Below are 23,099 nucleotides of genomic sequence, written 5' to 3'. Positions count from 1 at the left end.
GCTGGGGTGTGGGGAGTTCCAGTTACCAAAATGGAAGAGTCGACTGCATTGAACTAGCTCCCTGGTCGATAACAATGACAAAATCCAAACAGTATACAAAGACAACTGCGTGAAAGCACTTGACAACAACCCAAAGCAACAGAAACCAGAGGACACGCGGTCTTTGGAAGGCAGGAAGACACCAGCACACTTCCGGTTCGTGGTGATACAGGGAGGAGAGGATGGAAGGGATACAGAAAGCGGTAGTATTACTGGCTGGGAAGAAGAGAAAGAAGTTGGACATTGAGGATGGAAACTGAAGGGGAAAGTGCCAGAAGGGAGATAGCTAAGGAAGGCGGAGCCCCGAAATTACTGTACAAATTGCCCTGAAATCTTTAGTTAATCCCTAAATTGTATACACACGGAGAGAGACTCCGAGGAGACCAGAAGAAAGCAGTAGCTGGGAAGCAGGGAGCTTGGCAGCTGCCTCAAAGATGGAGTTTGGAGTTCAAGTCCTGCCAAGCCAAAAGGACTTAGCGAATGTGTAAGGGTTTTTGATTTACTTATATTTTTAGAGAGAGAGAGAGAGAGCACACAAGAGAGTGAGCACATGTCCGGGGGAGGGGCAGAGGGAGAAAGAAAGACAGACCCAGAGACACAGAGAGAGAGAATCTCAAGCAGGCTCCACGCTCAGCACGGAGCCCCACTCGGGGCTCCATTGCAATGACCTGGAGATCACGACCTGACCCTGAGATCATGAGAAATCGAAAGTCAGATGCTCAATGACTGAGCCACCCGGGCACCCCTGTTGTTAATGTTGTTAAAGTCGTCTTAATGACGCAGCAAAGTTTTCAAGAGAATAAGAACGTTGCCCAGGTTGCTGACAGAGCTGGGGTCCGAGACCAGGCCTGTGAGACTCTGAGCCATAGCCCCTCATCCTCCCCAGCCAGTCACTCATTTATTCCCTCTGCTGCTGTCCGGAGCTGTACGGAAGGAGAGCTTGGTAGGGCCCACGCCCACACCTGCCCTGGTGCTCAGGGGACTCACGGCCCAGAGAAGGGGTGGATGGAAATGGCCACGGCCACACCCGAGTATGCACTGTGTACTAGTCAGTGTGCGCTACACTCCACGTGTCACGTCTTACTGAATTCCCTCAACAGCCCTAGGAGGCCAGTCCATTTTACAGAGGAGGACACTGAGGCATGGGACTCCTGACTGCTAGAACCAGAATCTGACTCCACAACCCGAGCTTCTAGCAGCATCCTCGGCTGCCCAAGGCCACCATAGGGGCCAGGGAGGTGCAAGCAGGGGACAGGGCCCGGCCACCCTGGTGTGCCTCCCCGATGTGATGGGGTCCTGGGGACTTCAAATTGTGAAAGCAAATTTTCTCTAGTCATCAGGAACTTGGGCCACACCGGTTCCCAGGGGAGGGTGGGTCCTGCGAACCCTCCTGGCCCAGCAAGTCCCATTATCTCTGACTGCCTCTCACCGGGATGGCAGCAGCCACTGCCCACGGGCTCCTGACACCTTGTCTGTGCCTCCCACCAACCTCGCCTACTCAGTGACTGACGGGGCCTTTCAGAAATAAAAGCAAGTTGCCCCCAACCTTCCAGTGGGTCCCCACCATCCTTGGATAAAGTCCCACCTCTAACAAGGCCCCATCTTCTGCCACACTCCCCTTCTCTCCTCAGCCAAATGTACTTCTCTCGGCCCCTGGGAAGAACTGCCTATAACTCTAGTTACTACTGCTGTGTAACAAATTACCATCAAAACGACAGCCGTTTTCTAGCCCTCATGGATTCTGTGGGTCAGGGATTCAGCTCCGGGACGGGATGGTGGCTCAGCTCGGCTCCTGATGTCTAGGGCCTCAGCAGGAAGGCTCTAGCTGGGGGGGGGCAACTCGTGGCTGGAATCATCAAGAGGCAGCTTTCCTCACACATCTGGGGGTGGATGCTGGCTGTCAGCTGGGACCTGTCGTACATGTGGCCCCCGCATGGTGGCCTGCAGGTAGCGGGATTTCTCAGGTCTGGCTTGCCTCAGGGCTCCAGGAGACAGCATCCCAGCGAACAAGGCAGACTGCCTGTTCTCGCCCAGCCCTGGAGAGCAGGCGGTGTCATTTCCACTGCATTCTATTGGTCATTCGTAATTCACGAACCCACCAGGATACAAAGGGAGGGGACAGTGGCCGTACCTCTCAATGGCGGGGAGTGTCAAGGTCTCGATTTGGACCAGGAGATAATGCTGATTGCTGGGGCCAATCTACCACCCAGTCCTTACACTCTATCATCTCTGCTCAGAACCATCATCTCTTCAACTCGCACCTGCTAATTCTTACCTACCCCTCAGGTTCCAGCTGAAACACCACCTCCCCGGGGAGCCTGCCCTGACTGCCCTGCCAGACTTAATCTGGCCTTCTACCTAGATCCCCGCTTAGCACCCAGCACTTCTCATGCGTCTGTCTATCTGTCTCCCCTCCTGACTGCAGGCTCCGTGAGGATGGCTCAGAGCTGCCTCCCAATAAACACATCCTGGAGAAGAGAGACGGCGAGAGCGAGGAGGGAGGGGAAGAGAAGGAAGCAGGCCAGCCTCCAGGCTGACAGGGTGCTGCTCCAAGAGAAGGATTTAGCTCCATCCTATGTACCTCTGCTGATCTTGAACCACCTGCCCCTCACCTCCCACGGCTTCTGTGCCAACCAAGCACGGGGACCCCCCACGGTGGTTGTGGGCAGCATTTCTGTCCATTCCTACCATCTGGCTAAGGTTGTAGCCTGTAAGATACTTCGGTCTTCTGGTGAGAACTTACCTTCTAAAAAGAAACGGGACTGACAGACGGAAAAGGGAGGGAGTCTGAGTGGGGGCTGGAAGAAGCTGCAGCAGGAAACGAAGTTTGCTCCCTGCAAAGACAGGAGCGGCAATCCCGAGGCGCAGGGAGCCACAGCGCCACTGCTCCCTCGGGGGCCAGCTACGCCTGAGGGCAGGGGGATCCCAGCCAAGTTTCTCTCCCGATTTGTACCCAAACGTCATCACCACCACCATCATCCCTCAACATTAAACTTTTTTTTTCTTTAATGTTTATTCATTTTTGAAAGAGAGAGAGAGCATAAGCGGGATGGGGGGTGGGGGTGGGGGCAGACAGGAAGGGATCTGAAGCCGGCTCCAGGCTCTGAGCTGTCAGCACAGAGCCCAATACGGGGCTCAAACCACGAGCAGTTGAGATGACGATCTGAGCCAAAGTCGGACACTTAACTGACTGAGCCATCCAGGCGCACCCGCATCACTCAACTTTTTTAAAGAGGAAAGAAGAGTCATCACCAGTGTCCCCCACAGCTGCTCCCGGCTGCTCCCTTCCTGGTACTCGCCCGCCTCCCTTCTCTGCCTGCCGGTGCGGACAAGTCTGTAGAATCGCTCGCTTCATGGGGGTCCAGTGCTGTCTTTTCCTTTCTGCTCTGACTCTACGAACATTCACAGACTCTGTGACTGGGGACCCCCATTACGTGCTTCTCGAAGAGCCCCATGCGAGGTCGCCACAGGGAGCGCGACCCCTGGCCCGCCTGAGTCCCGAGCGCTGAGTCCAGCCCACCGAGGCGCCCTGCACCAAGCTCTTTCCCCGCATGACCCCACGGAGTCCGTGGAGGTAGGTTACTGGTCTTAGCTCATACACCGATGCATGAAAGGGATGCCAGATGGGTGACGTGACTTCATCAAGTCCTCTAGGTGGGAAGTGACGGGCACTTCTGTGCATGCCCCCAGCGGGTGCTATTTCCAGGGTCCTGGGCCACCGCCTCCCGCTAGCTGTCACTCCCTCCTGCTGGCTTCTGTGCAGACGGCCTTGAGCTCCCTCCCCAGGGTTTAGAGGTGAGAGCCAGGCCTCTGCAAAGGGCACCCGTGGGGAGAGGCCATCTGTGCGGGGCTGCCCTGCCTGCCCCACTGGGGTTCTGGGAGGGCAGGGCAGGGGTGAGAGAGCCATCCAGGGGGAGGACCTGTTCCCTGCTGCCTGCGCAGCTGGTGCAGCTCTAAGCCCATTACCTGAGTCAGAGGGGAAGCTCTCTCCTCGGCAGAGCACGCTAGGGGCGGGCGGGCCAGGCTGCTCTGCCAGGGAAGGAGGGGGCCGCCGAGGCCGCCAAAGCAGGCTGGGGCGGGAGGGGCCGGGCCAGCTGGGGCCGGAGCTAGTGTGACATCACCGGGGCGGCCCGCCTCTGTCTGGGGCTGAGGGGAGGCCCGGAGCCTTTCTGGGGCCTGGGGGATCCTCTTGCACTGGTGGGTGGAGAGAAGTGCCTGCAGCCAACCAGGGTCAGGCTGTGCTCACAGTTTCCTCCGGCGGCATGTAAAGGCTCCACAAAGGAGTGGGGAGTTCAAATGAGGCTGCTGCAGACGGCCTGAGGACGGACCCCAAGCCCTGAGCCGTCCTGCCTGAGTCCCGGACCTGCAGAGCATGGCACTGAGGCAGCCGCTGGCCCCTGCCGGGAAAGGAGGCAGGTTGTAGGCAGCCCCAGCAGGACCCCCGGCCAGCCCCCGCCCCATCCCCCGGCCCAAGCCCGGCTGTGGAGCAGAGCAGAGCAGGCAGAGGCCAGTGAGGCAGGGCTGCTCGGCGGCCAGTCCGGCCTGCGACTCGGGGACCCCTCCTGGAGGCCATGGACAGGCTGCCCTGCTGACGGCTGGGGTAAAGCATGTGAGGAGCTGCCCCGGGACGCCAAGCAGGAGTGAAGAGGTAAGGGGCCAGCACTGTGGTGCCAAGGGACAGGGGGCAAGAGGCAGCAGCTGACCCCGTGTCTGGGGTTCATGAACCCTGACCCCTCCAGCTGGGGGTGTGTGCAGCTGGACCCCAGAGGGGGGCACTCCTGCTTTCACTTGGAGCCAAACACGGCATCTCCTGGGGTGGGACGTGCAGACACCTGGGCAGAGGGCAGCTGCTCTGGGGGCGTGAGACCGTGGGCTGGGGCTCCGGGGCTTCATCAGCAAGCCCCACTCTGCTTCAGACAAAGAGCCTTTGGGGTGAAGGCAGGCGGCTCCCGGGCAAAGCCCGACAGCCGGGGTGCGTGCGCGAGCGTGTGCCTGTGTGTAGGTGTGTGCTTCGGGGGAGAGGGGCAGCCCAAGGACGTGGGAAGCTGTTCTTAAGTTTTGGGTTCCCATGCACCCTGGCCAGAGACTATGCTGAGGCAAAAGCAAAAGTAAATGCTGTCCGGCCAGAGCTGGGAACCCTTGTTCAGAAAGTTCCCTGCAGCCCAGCAGCCTCTGCTCAACCCCCCACCCCCACCCCCGGCTGGGGCAGGACAGCACCAAAGGGGTGCTCGTGTCCCCGACCTAGAGGGGACACGTTAGCTAGAGCTTTCCATTGCTGGGGCTTTCCCCGCACGTCCACGGGCGCCCGACCCAGCCGAGCACCGGATGGGAGCCCAGCTCTCCAGCAGACTGTACGTAGCAGGGAAATAGGGGAGGATCAGGCTTCCCTGGTACCCCGGAATGGGGTACAGCGCGGGCTCCACATTCCCAGTCCCTTGAAAGCACTCAGCATTAGATAACACTTCCAAACAGAAATTCTTCACTGATCCCTCCCTTCTCCTTCTGTGATATGTGTGTCATGGGTCAGCCATTGCCTCGGCTGTGGGATTATGAGAGCTCCCAGGGGCCAGTTCGGTTACTCAGAGAAGGCTCTCCTTTCAGCAGGGCTCTGAGGAAAGCTGAGAATACCACTTCCGAAGCTGGCCAAACGCTCCCCACGTGCCCACATGCATTTTTACAAATTGAGGAAGAGTAGTGCCCTAGTCATGGCCTAGGTTCAAATCCTACCTCTTCTATGCAGGAGCCACGGGACTCTGGCTAAGAATACTTGGCCTCTCTAAACCTGCTTCCTTTTCTGCAAACTGGGATAATAATATTACCCTTCACTTAATAACTGCTGACACTTACGTTGCACTTAGCCTGAGCCAGACGCTAACCAGCTCGAGGGATCCTCACAACCTGTGACACAGGTACTGCTGTTCATCACCACTTTATAGGTGAGGAAACAGGCACAAAGGTTATGTAATGTGACCAAGGCCACATGGTTAGTAAGTGCAATCACCAGGACTTGAACCCAGCACTCTGAACCACGTTCCACTGCTTTCTAGGAGGAGCACATGGGACCATGTCTGGGAAGGCCTTTGCGCGGTGCCTGCTGTGTGGCAAACCCTCAGAAAATGTTAATCACTGAGTGTTGTGAACCCATGACAGTCAGAGTGGCAGAGACAGAAGAGCAGAGACCCGGATTCTCCCTACCCTGGACATCCTGCCAGGGCTGTTGGAAATCCCATGAGGCAGAGCCCGTGTGGTGTCCACGACCACCACCCACACTGGGGGGTCCTCCCAGGAGGCTGAGGGGGCCCTTATTTCTGGACTGAACGGTAGCATGTCCATTTGGGTCATTGTGTCCACACAAAGGGGGGTACAGACACACCGACGAGAGCACCTTGGGTACATCTGACCCAAACCTCAGAGCAAGAGCACCCTCCCTGCACACTACTCATCTGCCTGCTGGTCTCCTGCCAGAACCGCAGTAGGTGAGGAAATGAGCTACCTCCATGTTGAAGGGGGTCTACAGAGCAAGAAGACCAATGCCGGGCCCGTCCTGGGGGTGCGGAGGGAGCAGTAAGGACCCCTCCCCCCACTCCATCTCCATCGCCAAGCCTGACCCTATGGCAGCCAAGGCCGGTGGGGCTCAGACCAGCTGACGCTTCTCTCCTGTGGCTCCCAGAGGTCTCAGTGGATTCCCCGAACTCTTGGAAGCAGTTTGAAAAGCCGATGCTAAACATGTGCGTCTCTAACACAGGCCTCTGGGGCTGCAGGAGCTGCCCGTTGCCCGGCTCTGGCCCGGGGCCGTGGCGGCTCCCTGTGTTCCCTGGGTAGCCCAGGCTGGGCAGAGGCGCTGATTGACCTCACAGGCCAGGCTAGCAGAAATTGGATTAATTATTCCTCAGTAAAGGCAGTCATGGTGGAACAGACAAAATGTGGGACTGCATGGTACCACTGTCAGCTCATGGCCAGAGCAACGAAGCCATCTCTCCTTCCACCCCTCCATCCCACAGTGATTTACCGAGTACCTGCCAAGCTAAGTAAGGCAATCGTTGTCTCATTTCATCCTCGATACAACCCTCAATAAACCCCAGTTTTAGGGTCCCATTTTTCAGCCGAGATAACTAAGGCTCAGAGATGTTAAGTAACTTGTCCAAGGTCACACCATCAGTAATTACGCGGGTGTAGCTCCAAAGTCTATGTCTTTCCCGAACTCACTCCCCTGCCCTGTTCAAGGTGTCCGGACTGCTCTTTTCCCGACCCCATCACCGAGTCCCCTGGCAGCCAAGTCTGTTCTGGTTGCCGTCCCCAGAATGTTTACACTGCGCCATCTGAAAACCACGTGCCTCCCCGATTTTGATGCATCACTTGCTTGTCAAAGGAGCCTGCCTCTGAGACAGAGCAGGCGTATGGCCATCCGTCCCACAGATGAGCCTCCACACAGCTACGCGGCTCCAGGGGACCCTGGCACCGGCGCGGAGGGGCAGAGCGTCGGGCAAACATCCCGTGCACCCGAGGGACCATTTGTGTGTTTCCTGCGTCCCTACGTGGAGCCTCCATGGCTGCGGAATCAGAGCGCAGGTCCTCACGTCCGCACCGGGCCACGCTTGAGCAATCTTGACAAGATGGCAGGGAGATAGCAACCGGCAGCTACGTTAGAACAAACAGCAGCAGCCGGCCCTGGGCAGGTCCATCCAGCTTCCGGCCTCTCTGAATCACAGTCCACTTCATCGGAAATGGTCTCGACAAACAGCCGATGAGGAGGGGCTGTGTTCAGGGCCTGTGGCCCAGGAAAAGGAGCCAGAAGGTGGATCTAACAACCATACAAGTGTACAACAGGGACAGACCTGCAAAGAGGGGGCTGGGTGGTGCTGGGGTGGGTGGTATCATCCCCGTTTTACAGAGGAGGAAACAGGCACAGAGGCCGCAGCACCTCTGCCAACAAGCACTCCCTGCCNCCCCCCCCCTCCCACAACTGAGCCAAAAGGCAAGGATTCAAACCTAGATCTAGACTCTCTCTACCCCAGGCCGCTGCCATCCTGGACAGACACACACTAGGGAACTCTCAAGAATGAAGCAAGTCAATGAACAGCATTCTTTTCTGTGAATTTATAGAAAACACCCCAAATAGAAGGGTTATTCAGCCACTGGTGACTTGGAGTTGGTGGTGACAGATAGGTCACATCAGAACCTCATGCCGAGGGTAGTTTCAATGACAAAACCATATTCTGTCATATTGACTGTAAACCATATGACTGATTTAATAACAGCCGGGGGTGGGGGGCAGTGGCAGTTAAAACATGACAATGTCCCGCTACATGTGTACATCAATGGCAAGACACAGTCTGATCACAGAAATGTTCACATGTCGGGTGGGGGCAGCCAGGCTGCTCACAATCGAGCTATTGTGTTAGGTTTACTCTCGGGTGAAACCGACCAGCCTGTCCTGGGCCCAGGGGCCCCAGATCCTCAGCCTCTCCCTGCTGCCTAGTCCTCCAGAAAGGCAGGCCCCACACCACCTAAGAAAAGCCCAGAAGGAAGTCTGTTGTTATCGCCAAGAGGTGCCCAAGGACCCACTCAGCTCCAGGGACCGGCAAAGTCCTGCCCGAGGCGGCCCCGGTCCAACTTCCACGAGGGAAGGGCTGTATCTCTTGGTCGTTGCTCGGCCTCCAGTACTCAGGGCCAGGCAGAGAAGAGATGCGTGGAATGAATGAATGAATGAATGAACAAACGAATGAACAAATGAAGCAAGCCAGCCAGCCTCAGACCCGGACAACAAGGCTCTCAGCCCCACGGTGCCACACAATTCCCCTCTGTGTTGTGCAGCCAAGGCTCCTTTGGGGTGCCTCTACCCCCACCTTGTGTCCCCCCAGCCTCAGCCCCCCAGCTGGACTGGTGCTCCCCTCCGGGCCCCTGAGCTGCCCCATCAGGGTACTGATAACCACTGCACCTGCTTTCTGTCCCACCTACTACTGTGGGCCCGTGGAGAACAGGGACCCACCTCACTCCTGCTCTACCTCCAGCCCCATTACAGTGACTGGAATGGGGGAAATGCTCAACGAATGAATGGAATCTCTGAAGTCCTATTTAGGGACCCAAATGCCATGCTGGCTATTGGGTATTCAGTGGACAGCCAGATGAGCTGTGTCTTAGGTGCTGGAATGGATACAGGAAGCAGCCACAGCCGCCCTCAGGGGCTGGGGTGGAGGAGCCCTCACTGTGGACAGTGGCTTCACAGGGAGGTAGGCTCGTGAGGTCACCTGACAGAGGGAGACAGGAATGCATCGGGCAAGACACAGGGGAAGGTGCTGCGGCAGAAAAGAATAGCATGTGCAGAGGCAGGGAGCGTGACCAGAGACGCTCTGTTTTTAAGCAGGACACTGATACGACCAGATGTGAGCTTTAGCAAGACAGGCCTGGGGCCGCCTGCAGCGGAGAGGGCAGGGAAGAGAGGGGCCAAGGGCAGAGCGGCCAGTTAGGACTGGCTGGGTAAGCAACCGGGCTCCGGGGTGGACAGGCCTGGCTCTGAGCCTGGCCTCGCCGCTTGGTAGCTCTGTGGCCATCGGCAAGTGACTTCATCCTTAACCTCTGTCTCCTCATCTGTGACATGAGAACAGACACGGGGCCTACCTTCCGGAGTCCCTGCGATCTGTGAGATAGGCACACAGTGGGCTTGTCCCAGGTCTCCAGGGATGAGCCCGTGCCAACAGGCCGAGGCGGCCTCAGGTGCCAACCACTCAGCCTGGCCTAGCAGAGTAGCTCCGGGCGAGGTCCAGAGTCCCCAGGAAGCCAGGCCCAGGCAGCACTGTGTGCCCTGGTCCCTGGCTTCTTCCCCTCATGTGACATTCCCCCGGTTCCAGGGCTCCAGAGCACACGCCGGAAACGCAGCAGCCAACTCGGAAGCCGGGCTCTGAGATGGCTGCTGCAGGCCTTCCCCGCCTCTGCTCTGCTGGCTGCGGCTCCTGGCACAAAGGGCTCCGAGCGCGGGCTTTGGGGGAATTTGAAAAGGGATCCCAAATAACGCGCCGTGACAGAGCAACAGCAGCATCCTTGTCCCCCGGCAAAGGCAGCCAGCTCCCCGCGGCCTAAACCACATCCCCTCTTGCCCTATGATCTCACGGCATGACCACAACCCGCCTCTCCATGAACTCAGCCCTTCCCTCGAGCCAGCAGCTCACCAGTGACAGGAGCATGAGAAACACATCCCCCCCTCCCCGCCCCCCCCAACACACACACAACTGCTCTCTTCCGGGCAAATCTGTCTGATCCGACACTATCTGCTTCTCTGGCTCATGCCTGTGTTCCCGCCACCCAAGACGGGGCTGGACCCAGGCTGTAGCAGCGCATGACGACTGGCTGGCGGGGAAGGGTCGGGGATGGGAGGGTGGATGCGCGGACAAACGGCTCATCTGAAGGTCTTACGAGAGCTGAGCTGGCAAGGTCTGGGAACTGGCTCTCGACTCCTTGGGTGCCCACAAGGGCTCCTGGTGGGGAATGAATCACAGGATCCTGGGCTGGGAGGGGATGGCGGTTGGAGATGTGGCCGCTCCCTCCCTGGCCCCCAGGGCTGGCGGTGAATCACCTGGGACAAGTGACGCACAGTCCCTTCAGGTTTCCTAAGGTGAGGATGCCACTGTTCATCCTAGGTGCCCGTTTGGGGACCTTGCCACTTGGATAGCCAGGAAGCTGTTTCTAGCATCCAACAAAACTCCCCTTTGTACTGACCTGAAAGCCATTTTCTACTGATTCAGTCCACGGTGACTGAGAAGCAATCTGCGTCCCGACCATGAAGCAGACAGACAGACACCTTTGGTTCCTACTGGCCAGAGAAACAGTCTTGATGGGAGTGGGGGCATGAATCCCAGTCCTGCTGTTTATTCCAAGGGACCCTAGACAGGTCACCTGACCTTTCTGGACCTGGGTTTACTCTACTGCAAAATGCAGATGCTGATACTTCTCTTCTAGGTGTAAGGGGACCATACAGATTGGTACCCAATTAGAACACCCAATAAGTACCCAGTTGGAAAGTAAAAGGGGGTGCTATTAATAATTCCATAAGAGAGCAGGCCTCAAGTGGGGCCGACCTGGCACGTAGGGCTGTAAGCGCTGATGAGAAAGGCCACACTGAGCACCCGAGAGGTTATCGCAAACAAACGAGGGGTGTTATTATCCACGTCTTTGGTCATGTGGTCAGCGGGGCCCTCTGGTGCCCTTTCTTCTGGAATTTTCCTTTATCTGGATCCCTCCCACGTCCTGGATTACCAGTTGGTTTGGGTACCACCCCACCGGCACATCACATATCTCAACCAGCTTTAGTAGGAAAAACTGTCAACCCTGAAGTTTTGGGTTTTTCCTCTCTGTCCTGATGTTGCTATAACAACCACAATTCTTGCTCAGGTTCACAGACTCACTCGGGCACAGCTCAGGTTTCCAGCTTCCCCAAAGCCGGTGTCAGGGGCCAGCCGGGCACAGCTGGGGCCAGGCGGCAACTCCACGCTCCTGTACCGCCTCAGCAGAGCCCGCTTCTCGGGCCCCCTGCAGAGCCCCTGGCCTGGACTCCTATTTGGCCTTCAGTGATCACAGAATGATGGCGCAGGGCTGGTGACAGCAGGGGGCGGGGGATGGTTCTGCGAGCCTCTCACACAGCACTACAGCCTGGGCTGGTGATGAGGCACCACCCCAAGAGCTGGCGTGAATCTGGAGGTTTCCCTGCTGTTGGCAGTCCTGGGGATCCCAAGAGCTCTCCTGCTCTACCCTTGCCTGCGGGGCTCAGAAAGCAATTTCTTTTCAGTGTCCTGTCACTCTAGCACTTTTCTTTCCATATATTCAGCAGGGCGTAGTAGTTCGGGGTGCTGTTACTGGCTCTGTTACTTAGTAATTCTGTGCCTATAGGCGAAATGACTCCTGACCTTAGAATCTCAATAGTTTTCCTCACCTGCAAATGGGGATAATTGTCAGCTCTGCTGTTAGTCTTAAAGGCATCTTTGTGGGAATTAGAAAATGGCTGTAATATAAATATCCAAAACGATGAAGACTGTGAACAGTGAGCTGTGCTCCCTAGAGTTGCACAGTGCACAACTTGGGCCACCATGCATGGCAGCCCTGAAATAACAGGGCTTCCCTCCCGAGATTGTTGGGAGGATTAAGTAAGATTATGTATATAAAACGTTTGAGTCATAGTGACAACGGACTGTAGTTATTATCCTTAGCGTTTGAACTTTTCTCGTTCCTAACCCCTCGGGCCACCAGCTTCTGCTGCAGGGAAGGACACAGAGCTCCATCTTTTAAAAATGATTCTACCCACAAAGTGGCCCCATGCCTGGGCTGCAGTGCCGCGGGGCCGAGTGGGATGTGGACACACAGTGTGTGGCCCCACCGCACCAGGCCAGGCGGGGATGCTCGGGGCTGCCCACCGGAGGCTGGGTGGGACCCAAGCCTCGGGGAGGCCGCCTCCCAGTGTGCAGGGGCCTCACGTGGCTCGGTCACACCAGCTCCACTTGCGGGGAGGGAAACCCGTACATAATGGAAACTCCTCACAATACAATGTGGAAAAGCAATTTCAAGAATCGTTTTTATTTTCATTTCGAAGCCAAGGAAAATAGTTGGGAGTTGCTTTTCTTTGTTGGCCATAGGAAGAAACTGAGGAGCACCACTTTGATCAGAACGGAGTCCTTCTCCGGGCCGAAGATGGCTGGAATGCCGGGGAGGGTTATTTCTCTTGGGGCACAATTAGTTGAATAAGTATCAGGAAAGCAAAAGTAAACACACTCATTACTGCCCATTAAGAACTGCCAAAGTAGCAGAAAAACCGAAGAGGGGAGTTAGAAGCTTTAAGGAAAACAAATGACTCCAAAGCCAAGGGCAGTGCAAAGACCACAGCCCTCGGTGTCAGGCTGACCCGAGCTCTCGGCTGGGTCAGCTCCGGCTCTTATCTGCCGTGTGCTCCTGGGAAAGTCACTTAGCCTGTCTGGGATTCAATGTCCCCGTTTACAAAACGGAAGTGGGGGGACAACCACCTCCCTAGATTGCCCGCAGCAGCGTATGTCAGGGACCCAGCCCAGCACCCTGCTCCTTCCCCTCCTTCTGTAACCCCCGGGGCCCAGGTCACTCATGCTAAACCCAGACCCCATGGAAAAGTGACAGGGACCCCCCAGAACCATGAACTTCACACCCGGCAGCACCCCTGGCAATGCCATCTTGAGAAAGATACCAGACAGCTTCTTGAGCTGTAATTTCCTCACCCTCAAAACGGCATGGTCCAACTCACTAGCTCTGAACGTTGGGATGACTGAATGGGACAATGTGTATGGAAAGGGCCTCGGGAACCTGAAAAGCTGTGTGAGTGTTAATGATCAAATGTGCTCTTTTCAACTGAACAAGTGCGAGCCGGGCTGCGCAAAGGCAGCACAGTCCTGCACGGTGTTTGCCCGTCTCTCGCTCCCCCGCCCCTGCCCAGCGCCACGGAGAGCCTGGGACAGACAGCAAGACAGCCGGGTCCCCGTCGGACCAGAGGGCGGCTTCAGGGCGGTGGGAGGGGAGGCCAGAGAGACCTCCTGCTCAGGGCCCAGCTCCTGTGAAAGGTACGAGTGCCTCCTCTGAGAAGTGCAGGAATCAACTGTGGTACCTCCTCAGTGGGAGACTGTCAGCACTCCTCGCTGAGCCGGGTCCTGCCATCCGCCACACTCCCGTCTCTAGTTGAGGCAGCGGCATTTCCATGTCCCTTATGTAGTGTGCAAGGAGGGGTGGATCACCCCCATTTCATAGAAGAGCCTCAGCCTTTAGGATCTCAAGCCCACGGGCACAGGCTTTGCTGGAGAAGCTCTGAGAGCCCACATGTGGGAGGGGACCGTCCCTGGTGATAAACAGGGTCGCCCTGCCAGGTCTTGGGGCCTGGGGAAGGTTGGGAAGCCAACCCCTCCCCGGGCCCCTGGAGGTTTCCTGGCCGAGGCAGAGGCCCTCACCAGCATCAGCACCGGCACCAGCAGCGGCCCCAGGTGAGCGGCCGCGGGAGGGCGGCCCCGGCCTGCCCGCCCTGGCCTGTGGCGCGGCTCCTCCCCATTGTTCTGGGCCGGGAGTGGCCGGGAGCTGGCGCAGGGGCAGCCCGAGTGCTTTGGAAACCAGGCAAACACTCACAAACTTAGCCTGGTTTCCACTAACGTCACTGCAGCCCTACCTTGTAGCCCAGCCCACCCCGGAGGCTGCCGAACACCTTTCTCCGCCTCGTCCAGAGGCCCGAACTGGCTATGGAGCCACAGTTAGACTCTCTCATTCAAGCAGGAAAGAGTTCCGAGTGGCTCTGGGGAGCTCGGGGTGTGTTCTGTAACTGGCATGCCAGCTGGCACAAGGTGGCCCCTGAGCCCCGGCTGCTCACCAGAGCAGCCCCAGAGTGGCCAGGGGAAGACAAAACCTTCAGGTTCTGGGTCATGCTGGGTTTAGCATAAATTAACGGGAAATCAGAAAGTGGTGATGAGAATACTTTTTTTTTTTTTTTAAGACTGGATGAAGCACATTTATGTGCAGTCAGTGAGAGTTTGCAAGGCTTGAACACATGAGATCAGATCAGGGAAGCCCCTCCAATTATCCCCGGTTCTGCCACCTTCCAGCTGTGTGCTCTTAGAGAAGTCACTTAGCCCCTCTGAGTCTCAGTTTCCTCATCTATAAAATGGAAATAACAACAAAACCTTAATAGTATCTACCTTGCAGGAATTCATGAAAGTAGCAAATGCTTACAAATGTTTTGAGCGGCAGCAGATACACAGTGAGCACTCAGTAAACAGAGTCTATGGGTGTTCCTGATGAATATCACGGATAGTCTCCCCCTGTGCAGCTGGTACCCCCTCGGGCAGCCACCTGCATGGCCCCCCTGACTCTGCCTCTCCATAGTCCTCCCCACTATGCAGCAACTGTTGGCAGGTGTGCCTTGTCATTCGGTCCACAAACGTCTATTGAATGCCTACATGTTCCAGGTCAGGTGCTTGGCACTATGAATGGAGCAGACAACCCCCCCACCGTCCCCCGCCCTCGCGATGGCTCCATTCACGGGTGCAGCAGGGAAACATTCTACATCTACTGGTGATGAGAACTCTAGAGGGGAAGGCGGTGAGGTCACAATTTTAAATAAGCAGGGAAGGCCTCACTGGGAAGGTGATATCTCAGCAAAGACCTGAAAGAGGTGAGGGAGTGAGCAATTAGGAAAGGGGGGTAAGAATGTTCTAGGCAGGGAACGTTGTACCAAGATCCTGAGTCACAAGTGTGCTTGGCGACCGTAAGGACTGCCAGGAGGCTGAGGTAGCTACAGCGGCATGAGCAAGGATGAGGGGAGTCAGAGATGAGGTCAGGGAGGGAGAGGGGCCGGGTTGGGGCGCCTGAGAGACTTTCTAAGCTTTTTTCCAAGATAAGGGTCTCCCAGAAGATTCTGAGTAGAAGATCGGACTTTTTTTTAAGTTTATGTGTTTATTTTGAGAGAGCGAGAGCACAAGCATGAGCAGGGGAGGGGCAGAGAGAGGAGAGAGAGAATCCCAAGCAGGCTCTGTGCTGTCAGCATGGAGTCCAACACAGGGCTTAATCCCAAGAGCCATGAGATCATGGCCTGAACTGAAATCAAGAGTCAGATGCCTACTCAACTGAGCCAGCCAGGTGCCCCAAGATCAGACTTTTTTTTTTTTTTTTTTTTTTTTAAGGATCGCTCTGACTCCTGCGTTGGAGACAAATTGCAGGGGCAAGTCCAGCAGCAGACCAAGTCAATCCAGGTGAAAGGTGAACGTGGACCATACCAGGGTGTAGGGGAGGGGGACGGGCAGCAGCAGGATACCGAGAATACGTCCTGGATATTGCTACTACAACCTGGTGGTGACTAGGTGTGGGGTACGAAAGAAGGAAAGGAGTCAAGATGACTTCAAGGTTGCTGGGCTGAGCAACTAGGAGAATGGAGCTGCCATTTACTAACACCGGAGAACATGGCGGGTGAACACGCCAGATGGAGGGATGGGGGCGCCAGTTCACTCCTGGCCAAGTTAAGTTTGAGAGGCCTAGTAGACAGTCAAGTGGAAATGTCAAAGCAGCAGTTGGATGTATGTGTCTGGAGTCACAGAGGGAGGTCCGGGCTGGAGAAACAAATGTGGGAGTTAGCAGCGCCTGAAAGCCACAAGACTGGATGAGATCACCGAGGTAAACAAGAGGTCTAAGGATTGAGCTCTGAGTCCCCCAGGACAGGAAGAAGAGGATGAACCAGCAAAAGAGACAGAAGGGGCAGCCAGTGAGAGGGGAGGAAAGGGTGACGGCTGGGAAAGGAAGTCCAAGGAGGGAGTGATGGACCATGTCACCCGGTGTGGAGAGGCAAGTCCTGATGAGCACCAAGACCTGGCCACTGGCTCTGGCAAGTGAGGCCACTGCTGATCCTGTCCAGAGCACTTGCAGGGGAGGCGAGGGGCCAGGCCTGAAGGGAGTGGGCTCGAGAGAGAACAGGAAGACAGGGACTTTCTGGAAACTGGGTACAGACAACTCCCCAGAGGGTTTTGCTTTTTCACAAGGGGAGCAGAGAAATGGAACCGGAGCTGGAGAGGGGATGTGAGGTCAAGAAAGGACTGATTTTCTTTAAGTTGAGACAAATAACAGCATGATTACAGGAAAAATGTGATCACACAGGAGAGATGGGGAAGAGCTGCTGGAGCCCTGTCCTTGAGTGGGCGAGGGGAGGGATCTGTGCACGTCCGTCCCCTCCCTCTTGGCCTGGCCAACTCCTGCTCGTCCCCCGAGGGTCAGCAGAAAGGTCACTTTCTCAGGGAAGCTTTCTTGAATCCTCCGATTGGGTCAATTCCCTGCCCTCCCCTGTCACAGTGGACGCTCCTGCTTCTCTGTGGCTCCCCAGGGCCTGTGCCCAGGGGGCCAGGGCTGCGCCTGGCCTGTTTGTGGCTGTCCGTCCAACAGCCAGCATGCTGCCTGGCACGCCAGAGAGGTCTGATGGCTATCTGGTGAAGGGATGGATGGTCCAAGAGCAGAACTGAAACAAATCTGGAGACACATGTCTGTTTTCTACTTCCGCCTCCTTTCATCACGTTGCAGCGGCCGGGACCCTGCCGGTACTGGCTATCACAAATATTTGGATTTAGAAGAGCTCAGTTGTTTGTTCCGGTTTGGACTCTGTAGCTTGGCTAACACACAGACCAAAGCCATGTGGCTGGACACGTCCTTCCATTGACACCGTCCGCTACTAACTGAACACATCCCACGTCACATCCAGCGATTTGCTCATGTAACAAATATTTGCTGAAAGCCTGCTTGGTGCAGCGCCCTGAGGACACAGGATGGAGTGAGACTCGGCACCTGCCCTCATGGAGCGTGGAGTTCAGCAAAGTAGAGCACATGGAACCCCTACGCACCACTATGGTGACGGGTACCCCCCAGGGCAAGCCCAGGCGTTAGGAACATGGACAACGGGGAGATGTAATGGCCTGGAGAGCGTGAGGCAGAGAAGGGAGACCGGACAAACCTTCCTCCCTGGGGAAGCTGGGAGCTGCCCCCGGGTGGTGTTCAGGCTTGGGCCAGGAGCCTGGCCAGGGGGCTGGGCCAGGGGGCTGGGATTTGGGGCTGGCCCAGGGAGTGGTGGGGCCGTGGCCTGCTGCCTCCAGATGCCCCGGTCCCCTCCCGTTTCCCCTCCACCTCTGCCGAGACCTGCCTGTCTCCTGCTGCCGCTTCCGGAAGGGCTGCCTCCTGAAGCTACATTTTTTGGAAGGATCTGCCTGGCGAGGAGGCTGAGCTCATTTATGGCACAGGCCGCTGGCAGTGACAGCACCGTTACTGAATCTCCCTTCTGTTTACTTTCAGGTTTTCAGAGGCTCCGTTCGCGAAGAGGAACCACCATTTTGCAGGGACCATGAGGCCGCGGTGCGTGACCTACTGGTGGCTGGGACTGCTAGCTGCCGTGGGAGCAGCGGCAAGCCAGAAGGAAGGCCTGGAGGGCGCTGAGGAGGGCTCGCCGGGCGAGTTCATTTACCTGAACAGGTACAAGCGGGCCAGCGAGTCCTCGGACAAGTGCACCTATACGTTCATCGTGCCGCAGCAGCGGGTCACGGGCGCCATCTGCGTCAACTCCAAGGAGCCCGAGGTGCTCCTGGAGAACCGGGTGCACAAGCAGGAGCTGGAGCTGCTCAACAGCGAGCTGCTCAAGCAGAAGCGGCAGATCGAGACGCTGCAGCAGCTGGTGGAGGTGGACGGCGGCATCGTGAGCGAGGTGAAGCTGCTGCGCAAGGAGAGCCGCAACATGAACTCGCGGGTCACGCAGCTCTACATGCAGCTCCTGCACGAGATCATCCGTAAGCGGGACAACGCGCTGGAGCTCTCCCAGCTGGAGAACAGGATCCTCAACCAGACGGCCGACATGCTGCAGCTGGCCAGCAAGTACAGGGACCTGGAGCACAAGTACCAGCACCTGGCCACGCTGGCCCACAACCAGTCCGAGATCATCGCGCAGCTCGAGGAGCACTGCCAGCGGGTGCCCATGGCCAGGCCCATGCCCCAGCCACCCCCCGTCACCCCACCCCGGGTCTACCAGCCGTCCCCCTACAATCGCATCATCAACCAGATCTCTACCAATGAGATCCAGAGTGATCAGAACCTGAAGGTGCTGCCTCCCCCGCTGCCCACCATGCCCACGCTCACCAGCCTCCCTTCCTCCACAGACAAGCCGTCGGGTAAGTCCTTCCAGGTGGGAGCCCGCACCATCTGGGCCTCAGAGCCAGGCGCCAGGCTTCCCTTGGCTGAGACCACAAGTGGGGGGAAAGCCACGGCAAGTTGAAGCCGGGCCAACAGACTTGCGCAATCCCCCAGCGATCCCTCGGGCCAAGCCGTGGCAGCCAGGGGTGGGGTGGGGGACGCGTGCCTTAGACGGACGCTTCAAGGTAGAACTGGCGAACCGGGAGAGTCTCAGAAGAGAACAAAGGTTCTCTGGCTTCTGACGAGCAAGAACCCCAGGCCCGCAGGGTTCTGGGCTCTGTGTTCGGTGCTCTGTGTGGGTAACAGCAGGACCTCTCCTGCAAGCTCTTGCTCTATGTCCGGCATGGAGCCGGCAATGGGCAAATGCTTACCAAAGAAACCAGCAGCCAAAGGAAAAGAACGTGTTTAACATGGCAAAGGTGTGATAAACACGATGCAGGGGCTGGGGGGCGGGAAGGAGTACTTTCCACACATTCCCTAGAGTCTGCTGCTGTCTAGGATTTTCAGTGACGATTCCGTATACTCTTAAATACGTGGTTCATCTTAAATACAGTCATTCTCAGAATACGGTGACAGGGAAGGAACGTGGTGACTGGTACGTTCGGAAGCTTGAAAACTTGACAGAGGTACCGGTGTCGGGTGCTTACACAGATCTTGATTGTATCACTAACCCCTGCAGCTCCTTGTAGAAGGTTAATTGAAAAGATAAGTAACTTGCTCACAGGCCAAGGCTCCTCAGTCTAGACTGAAATTCAGGCCTTGTCACTTTAAATCTAGGGCTGACTCCTCTGTGCTTGGAGGTGGGGGGGGGAGGGGGGGAGCACGAGCGCAGCCCCCTGAAGCTCAGCCTCACATCCATCCAGGACCCTATGAGCCTTCCAGATGGGCTGTCAGATGAGAACAGGATTCATCTTTGCTGAAACTAACCACATTATCTGCTCCAAGTCAGTGATTTTGGTACCACTTCATTATACAAGCAGGCAGATATTTTTACTGAAAGTATCTTGTTTTATACTTATTTCACACTTCTGAAAATAACCACCAGTACTGGGAAGAGCAGCTCCTTGCTAATTCCAGAAAGGGGGTGGCCCATCCCATGCAAAAGACCAGGGCGACACTGAGCAGGACCGTGGCTGGGAGCGGCTGCCTGCGGCACCGCGCAAGATAGCCCTCGGCTGGGTTTGTGGGTGGAAAACAGATGGACCTGGATTCAAATTCTGACTCCCCCACTGGTTAGCTCTGGGACATAAGGCCAGTCACCCTGCCCCTCAGAGCCTCAGTTTCCTCTGTTTCAATCTGTCAACTGGGGATAGATTAAAATAATGCCTACCCAAAGATTAGATGAAATACTGGGGGGAAAAAAAACAAACCGTGTCTGGCATGGTGCTGGGCCCACGGAAATTCTCAGTACTTGGTAGCTCTGGGTTTCCTTCCGTTTTGGTCTCTTTATCTTAAAGCAAGGAGGTTGAAATAAACAAACAGTCCCTTTTCAGTGCCGGCATTCTACAGCAGATGACTAGTTCCTCTGTACACGTGTCTGTTTTAAATCAGAAGCTCCGAAAGAGCGGGCAGAGTGTGCTAATGTCTTGATAGAATGCCCAGAGGGTAAAACGTGCCTTTGGGCACCAAATGAAGGCTCGGCTGAATGTTATACTCCTGACATGAGCCTGGCTGACCTCAACAGTTACCCAACAGACCTCCTCTTGCCCAAGCATCTCTGGTGTCTGAATCCATGATTTCAGGACATTCCTGAGCTTGAACTGAGCTGAGGGATAGAGCGTAGAAAGAAAGACCTAGGTTTGCATCCACTTCTTATTAGTGGTCTGCTTGTGAGAAAATTACTTCGCTCCCCTGAGCTGTAATTTTCTCCTCTGGAAAATGGGGGCAGGAGATCTGACACTGCAGGCCTGTTGGGGAAACTCACTGCAATCGGGCATGTGATATTATGTCACTTGGGGCAGCCAACAATGGACGGGCCCCTACTCTGTGCCGGTCACAGCCCCCGGCCTGGGGGAGCCAGTGAAAGCTACTGTGCCGACTTCCAGGAACTCAGTCTGGGGGAGGTGGAAGATGCATGAATGCACTGGGATGTATCCAGTGTCTACCAGTTCCATCCCCCAAGGTGGGCACATGTGATCCGACAAAGGAAGCATCTCTTGAGGCCAAAATTACCAGAACGTTGTAAGACCTGATGGGACCAACACATGAGGTACCTGATATCAGGAATGCAGTGAAAATCATGGGCTGTGCGGTCACTGTGGTGATACCACGGGGTGCTAAGTGCCTTGCAGAGTGGCGAAGGAGGGGCTGTCGGGACACTAAGGTGGCACGGGTGGCTGAGTCTGCCTGGAGTAGAAGGGAAAAAGGTAGAGAGAAGTGGGACTTCCGTGAATGATCTGGAAGAGTCTACCAGGTGGACCGAGGAATTGGGCAACAGAGTTACTAGAGGGTCCCTGATGGAGATGAGTCAGGGACGATGGCCCTACTCTGGGCACCTCAAATGGTCTGGACCCCCTGCTTCTTCACGTTCGCAGCCCATCATGGGCTGTGTGTACTCCAAGGCCCCTGCACACACCCAAAAACCCACATTCTCTCCCATTAAAGGAAGCACACCTGCATGGGAGAGAATGGCAGTGACTTCGTGTGGACATAATTTACTNAGACATTATCAGCCAGACTCCTGGAAGCTGAACGGGCAGGGAGGGCCCTGTCCATTCCTGGGGCTGGATGACACTGAGGAGAAGCCAATAGCCTCTCAGCCAATCAGCAGGGAGCTCTTATCAGGCCACTTCTGAGAGCTCCAGGGCAGGTTCTGGGCCTGGAAGACAAAACCTTTTGTGCTCTCACCCATGAGCTCCTTTGTTCCCAGGACCAGCACTCGGCCAGAAACACCTTTGCCGGAAACACCTTTGCCCGCAAGACTTGGCAGCTTCTGAACCTTTCATTCCATAACCTCAGAGCCATCGGCTCCTCTCCTCATTGTCTGGGTCGCTCAGCCCAGGGCATGCCCTTCCCTGGGGACTGAGGGAGCCACAGGCGCTTATCTGGAGCTGTGCTCACCAGCTTGTTCCCTGCCAGACAGTAACAGGCTGGTCCCAGGCCAGGCCCAGGCCACTGACAGCCTGAGGGAGGGCACCCTGGGCAGCTCCTGGCTTCCCTGGTGTCTCACTGGGGTTCTGTCCTGCCTCTCTCAGGTCTGGCCAGACCTGGGGCATCTCAGGATGATGCTTTGACGAGGTCTATGCCAAATGGCCCTGCCTGTGGCCCTTTCTCCTGGCGAGCCGGCTGTTGCTGCTCTTTTCCTCTCCGCTCTCTAACACACACCATCTGACCTCCTTCTCCACGTGTGTGCCCAGGACACATAAACACACATACACGCACACACATACCAATCAGGTCTGCTATAAAAAAAGGCTGCAGGGGTGTTGAAGAGGCACAGGAACGGACGGGATGCAGCCTCAGTGCCGGCCTTCTCCCAGGTTGGTCTGGGAAGCCTGGGACACTGTCCCTCAGCTCCGTGCAGGCACAGCTGTGCACGTGCCAGCCCTCCTACCAGGGAACCCGCCCCTGAGACTGGTCAGAGGACGGGCAGCATCAGCACCAGCTGCCAGAGCAAGGCCCTGCCTGAAACAAATCCCTAAAACCCAGCAGGTGTGGGCATTTCTAGCTATTTTCTCTCCTGAGAACATCATCAGCTCAGTTTGGTTCTCAAGGGATAAAGAGGAGACCCCAGAATCAGAAAAGATTAGAGCTTAATTGGGGGGCCTTATCATCCCAGAGCCTGTCGGTGGCAGAGTCAAGATCAGTCCCTGGACTTGTAGCTTCCAGGATGCTGAGGTTCAGAGAGGTTAAGTAGCTCGGCCAAGGCCACACCAGTAGTGAGTGACTCAGCCAAGGCTCAAACCCGAGTCTGTCTTAGCCGTTCTGGGATACTGCATATCGCCTTGGAAAGGCTGGAGGGGAGCTGGTGGGAAAATCACTCTATAAACGCTTGACTTGGCCCCAAGTGCCAGCTGCCTGGGACGTGACCCTCCATCATTATTCCATGTACGAGGTTCCAAGCACCTCCTTGTAAAAGAGCCCTGGGAACAGAGTTGGTGGAATTTGCTATAAGAACTCTTATGGTTCTAACAATACAAGACACGGTTGTGGCANTGTGGCCAGCTCCCCAGTCCTACAAATGGACTGTTGTGGTGAGTTTATGTAGTAGACTGTATCATAACCCTGAGATGCAAAAGAAAAAAAAAGAAAAGGTAAAGCAGAATGGCATTAGCATCACACTGCAGAATGTCTAAAAGAACTAACTCTCCCACAGAAAACATAATACACACCCGACTTCCAGTAAATGGGCCCAATTGAAG

General features: G+C 56.2%; 2 protein-coding genes across 3 annotated transcripts in view; one reads left to right on the top strand and one right to left on the bottom strand.

The window, feature by feature from the left end:
• The window catches only part of RALGPS1 (Ral GEF with PH domain and SH3 binding motif 1), a 257,605-nt gene that overhangs the window by 89,737 nt on the left and 144,769 nt on the right, over positions 1-23,099 (bottom strand). The window lies entirely within an intron of this gene.
• ANGPTL2 (angiopoietin like 2) overlaps positions 4,316-23,099 on the top strand; it is a 33,177-nt gene continuing 14,393 nt past the window's right edge. Inside the window, exons 1-2 of one of the 2 annotated variants that reach the window (XM_077768249.1) lie at positions 4,316-4,687; positions 17,851-18,716. In XM_077768249.1, the coding sequence (XP_077624375.1) occupies positions 17,900-18,716 (817 nt within the window). In that variant the 5' untranslated portion in view covers positions 4,316-4,687; positions 17,851-17,899. Of the gene's footprint in view, positions 4,688-17,306; positions 17,380-17,850; positions 18,717-23,099 lie in introns of those variants that run through there. The other variant, XM_077768250.1, reaches the window with a different exon arrangement.

This window comes from Crocuta crocuta, unplaced genomic scaffold, assembly GCF_008692635.1.
Source record: "Crocuta crocuta isolate KB4526 unplaced genomic scaffold, BGI_CrCroc_1.0 scaffold35, whole genome shotgun sequence".
Classification (NCBI taxonomy): Eukaryota; Metazoa; Chordata; class Mammalia; order Carnivora; family Hyaenidae; genus Crocuta; species Crocuta crocuta.
This window is presented reverse-complemented; position numbering and strand designations above follow the sequence as displayed.